The sequence below is a fragment of the Triticum dicoccoides genome, chromosome 3B (genome assembly GCF_002162155.2).
Source record: "Triticum dicoccoides isolate Atlit2015 ecotype Zavitan chromosome 3B, WEW_v2.0, whole genome shotgun sequence".
In the NCBI taxonomy this organism is placed as follows: Eukaryota; Viridiplantae; Streptophyta; class Magnoliopsida; order Poales; family Poaceae; genus Triticum; species Triticum dicoccoides.
The window spans coordinates 476,356,513-476,361,572 of record NC_041385.1 but is presented as its reverse complement, the minus strand read 5'-3'; the positions used below and the strand labels follow the sequence as shown (position 1 = coordinate 476,361,572).

At 48.4% G+C, this 5,060-nt stretch overlaps 1 protein-coding gene across 2 annotated transcripts in view; it reads left to right on the top strand.

The window, feature by feature from the left end:
- The first annotated feature begins 345 nt into the window (after nt 1-345).
- LOC119281420 (chaperone protein dnaJ 10-like) overlaps nt 346-5,060 on the top strand; it is a 7,925-nt gene continuing 3,210 nt past the window's right edge. The window contains exons 1-8 of one of the 2 annotated variants that reach the window (XM_037561941.1): nt 348-710; nt 791-850; nt 1,504-1,586; nt 1,766-1,928; nt 2,019-2,148; nt 2,394-2,552; nt 2,640-2,812; nt 2,958-3,038. In XM_037561941.1, the coding sequence (XP_037417838.1) occupies nt 624-710; nt 791-850; nt 1,504-1,586; nt 1,766-1,928; nt 2,019-2,148; nt 2,394-2,552; nt 2,640-2,812; nt 2,958-3,038 (936 nt within the window). In that variant the 5' untranslated portion in view covers nt 348-623. Of the gene's footprint in view, nt 711-790; nt 851-1,503; nt 1,587-1,765; nt 1,929-2,018; nt 2,149-2,393; nt 2,813-2,957; nt 3,039-5,060 lie in introns of both variants that reach the window. The other variant, XM_037561939.1, reaches the window with a different exon arrangement.

The window sequence follows — 5,060 nt, the reverse complement described above, 5'->3', positions numbered from 1 at the left end:
GCTCGCCGGAGAAGATCGCCGAGCAGGGCTTCCATGGCAGCTAGGATGAGGGAAGAGAAAAAAGACCAGGTGAAAGGGGAAGAGAAGGATGCGGGAGATGGGAGGTGGGGAAAAAGATAACGTGGTGGACCCGTCCATCCCCAGTTTCAGTCGTTGTAGCTACGCGCGCCTGGGCGCGACCGGCCGAAAGGTTCGGCCGGTGCGCCGGTAGTAAACGTTTCCCTATAATAAGATACTCCGCCATGGCTCGGCTTCTAGCATTCCTCGACGGCCACCGCCAACTTAACTGGAAAAGTGGAAAACCAGCCAAGGCATAGCTTTCGGTACGGGAACTTTTCTGTTTTGCCTGCCTAAACGGAACGCGGGGGCCGTTGAGCCGTACTGGTCCGACCCAGGAAGCTTCCCCGCGTCGATCACATCATTCCCATATCAACCCAACCCAACCCAACCCCCATAATCTCCGGACGAATTCTTGATTGCCCTTTGCCCTACCTCTCCCAGATGAGATAACCGATCTCGGTAATGGTATCCTCCCCTCCCATTCGATCATCATCAGGTTGGCATTCGTCCAGCTGCAGCTGCAGCTGCAATACGATCCAGGAGGAGGAGGAGAGGGAGCTGCGATGGTGAAGGACACCGCGTACTACGACACCTTGGGGGTCAGCACCGCCGCCTCCGCCGCCGAGATCAAGAAGGCGTATTACCTCAAGGTGCGTAATCAATCCTTGATGAGCGATCGGATGCTGACGGCTCCTGATTTAACTGCGCTGCCGATGTTGGGTTTCTACAGGCCAAGGTGGTTCACCCGGATAAGAATCCCGGGAACCCTGATGCCGCGCGCAAGTTTCAGGTACATTTTCCCTGTTCTGTTCCATTGCGTCGTGTGTTCCGGCCCACCTACCCCTGTTACTGGATTCAGGAATGCAGAGCGGAAAAAAAATAGATTTTCCCTCTGGTAGTTTGGTTGCATTATCTGTCCATGGTAGTATTGTTTTATGTCATAGTAATAGAATTATTTATATTGCACGAATTCCAGTTATGTTAGAAAACAAAAGTCTTCATAATCTCATCGCTGCAGCCATTATCTTTGTAGACTTTAGAAGAGGGTTACTACGGGAAAATATCAGGTGCTCCCGGAGCACCTAAGCTTAGGTGCTCCGGTGCGACCTCGATCGTCGGATCGTGATCCAATGGGCAGCAGCATGGGGGATCTGGACCAAAGCATCATTTCAGAAATGTTTGAGGCGTCTTCTGCAAAACATTTATGCTGGATTTGTCTTTTTTTATCTCAATGTTTATTTCGAATTTTGATTCGAAATTTTTAGGGATAGTACACTCATGTGATGTGAATATCCACAATTGTTTTCGGAATTTTTTGAAACATTTAGATGCGCATTTTGAAAATTTGGAGCACGGGAGCACCAAAATGAATGGGAGCACTAGATATTCTCCCGGGTTACTACCTCGCTACAAATGCTGATTTAAATCGGTTACTGTTGCAAGGAATTAGGTGAGGCCTATCAAGTCCTAAGTGATCCCGCAAAAAGGGAATCTTATGATAAGCATGGAAAAGAAGATCTATCCCAGTAAGTCCTGTACCATTTGTTTATATCATATGTACCTGTATTTTGAGATATACGAATAAAGCCCAGCACCCTTTTTGGTATATATAACAGAGAACAAACCAAGTTGCATGTGCATTTTATTATCCTACTGTCAGACTTTTAGTTGAAGGTGCCACTGAATTTTGACGACGACATTTCAGGGATAACATGATTGATCCAACTGCTGTCTTTGGGATGCTTTTTGGGAGCGACTATTTTGAAGATTATATTGGTCAGCTTGCACTGGCATCCGTGGCTTCTGTGGAGAGTGAGGAAGATTCGGATACTCCAGAGGCAAGGGCAAGGGTTCAAGAGAAAATAAAGGTATACTGCTCCCATAATACGTAGTTAGTCACCTCAGAGCCAGCAGTTGATGCCCGACACCAGCAACATAATAGCTCCTCTGGATTGCAGGCCTTACAAACGGAAAGAGAGCAGAAACTTATTCTGAGCCTTAAGAATCGAATTCAACCATACGTTAATGGAAAGCAGAAGGAATTTGGTGATTGGGCAAGTGCAGAAGCTGAACGCTTGTCTCAAGCCGGTATCCCTATTTTCTTAGAAGCGTAGGAATTTCATTCAAAGTTGTTGGTTCCACATATGCTCATTTTGATATATTTATTTTCATTCCTTTGTGTTTCTGCTGTGTAAAAAGTGCTTCTAGGACACTTAATTGCTTATTAAGTATGTCGCATGACATCCAGAAGGCTCACTTTCATTCTTTATGAACATGACCCGCATTCCATTAGAGCTTCTCATGGGGTTCATTCGTGTCAAATAATGTTTCAGCTTTTGGTGAGGCTATGCTCCACACCATTGGCTACATATATGTTCGACAAGCAGCAAGAGAACTTGGAAAAAGCAAAATGTATATGGGCGTGCCATTCATTGCTGAGTGGGTAAGAGACAAGGGCCACCATGTAAAGTCACAGGTTAATGCAGCTTCAGGTACATCTCAGTATGTTATTTTACCTTGGTCAATTTACTTTCTTTGTGTTAACAATGAGCCTGATCCTATGACAAGCTCTATTATAGGTGCAATTGCTCTGATGCAATTACAAGAGGGGATGAAAAAGATTGAGGATGGTGACAACAAGGAAGAGCAGATACTGAAGAGTATTGAAGAGAAAAAGGGTGCCATGCTTAATTCTTTGTGGAAAATTAATGTGGTTGACATTGAGTCAACGCTATGGCGTGTCTGTCGAGCAGTAAGCACTGTTCATATCTGTTGGTCCAAGTTTTTTACAGTAGCATGCATGTGTGCTTATATTTGCATATTCATCATGTTCATGTGTAGTCGATAAATACTCTTGGCAGCTATTTCACGTTATCGTGATTTACTTCTTTGTCTAGTTTTTGAGGGAGAATGCTGTCTCCAAAGATGTTCTCACGTTGCGAGCAAAAGGACTGAAAAAGCTGGGGACAATATTCCAAGTAAGTTACTTTAACCTTGTTACTTCTCCAGGTAGTGTGTTCGGACAGAACTTACAAGCTGATCCTAGTAAAAAAAATATCTTTTTTTTTGTACTGCTTTGAGAGTTAATTTTTCTGAGTAATCCATGGATGGACATATGAAGTGGAACTGTGGAAAGCACCCCCTGCGTAAAAACTGCTTGGATGGTATACGTAAGTCCTCCTGGATAAGTGCAAGGAAGTTGATATTATATAAACCTGTAAAATTTCAAGGTCAAACCCAATTTCATTTGATAATAAATATGAAAAAAGCACAAGGTAGAAAAACGAACTTTGTTGTTCCGGGTCCGAGAAAACCCTCTCGTTGCTCGCCTAGCATCCTCGGTGACACCTAACTGTGTATGCCGCCTAGAGGACTGCACCCTGTAATTTCTCCTCTTCTATCAATGCAAAGATACGCGTCCAGCGTATTCGCGGAAAAAGAAATCACACTATTCGTGTTGAATTGGTCCTTTTGTATGTTTCAAATGCTACTAAATCTGATATTGAAGCTTTGCATTTTTATAGAGTATGAAATCCCATCCTCTAAATATGTTTTCGTTTATAGAATATTTAGGAAACCTACACATGTTTTTTTTTCTGAAAAGAACGATTACCCTCGGCCCTCTGCATCAGTATGATGCACACAACCATCTTTATTAATTATTCATCAGAGCCTAACAAAATGAATACAAGGATCAACCCGAAGCTACCTTCTAGCCGAACAAAGTGGCTACGCCTACAAGTACACAGATGTGCCTTGTCCGCATAACAGACAAAATCTAATCTAGTGGCCTTAAGACCATCCGGTCTAGGTGTTCCATAACGTGCACCGCCCGCGCACGCTCTAGAATACGTCGCCGCCATCTTCCGCCATCCCGTCTTCAGGAGGAACCACTGCAAAGATCCTGCCAGTCCCATCGGCCATTGACGTCACCACGCCACCAGACATCGCCACCAGCCTGCGTGCATCAATCAAATAGCGTCCAACACTGAGACTCCACCGCTCCACGCCGCCGAGACCCACCATCTTCAATGCGGTCGATGTAGCACCGCTCCACCCATGGCCTCTCCAGTGAACCACTGTCCAAGACGATGCCTCCAGGAGGGAGAACGGCACCAAAGTCTCCGTCATCATCTGATCTGGGAGACCCAGATATAGGGTTTCCCTGAGAATAACTGCCACCTGGAGGAAGAGGGGCACGCCATCTGCAACTGCCGACGTACCCAAGCGGTGCCCACTGCCGCATAGCTCTCAGGACGACGTCTTCAAGAAGGAAATGGCACAAAGAGCGCCGTTGCTGCCCTAGGGTTTTCACCCGAGAGATTGTGAGGTGGAAAATGTGGGGCGGACCGGCACCCTCGGGTGTCGTCGCCGGCAGGAGTCGACCTTAGGAATTATCCCAATCCGGATCCCCTCCTCCCGCTCCGTCCCAACCCGGTAACCGGTAGCAGCATGGCCATGTCCGATAAGATGGAGTGCACGCAACATGGGTTGGAGGAAGGAGCAGCTCGGCGTCGTTGGCCGCTGGGACAGCAAGCCGTGGCATGAACCCGCTAGTGAATCACCGGCCACCCGGTCCGATCCCTGACAGCCCACCCGCCCCGGCCACCTAGTCTGATCACCGGCAACCCACCCGCCCCTCCGCGCCGCCGGACAGGAAGGCCGTCCCAGGGGCCGCCGCCCCTGATCTAGGGCCCTCCGGCCCTGATCAGGAAGGGTTGCGCCAGCCTGCCGCCAAGGCCACCACTGGGAAGCCGGTCGGTCGCCAAGCCGTTGTTGTCCATTAGGGCGCCTTGGTCCAGATTGGCACCGCCACGATCCAGATCGGAATCACACCCTCGAGATGAGGCGTCCCGCGCCACCCAAGGACACGAGAGGGGAGGCAGTACCTCCGCCGCCACGGTCGGACGCACGGGCTTTGCCCGAGGCCGACCACTAGTGGCGGCAAAGGGGAGGAAGGGGAAGGCGGGGAGGACCAACGGCTGGGGCTGTGGCCCCTC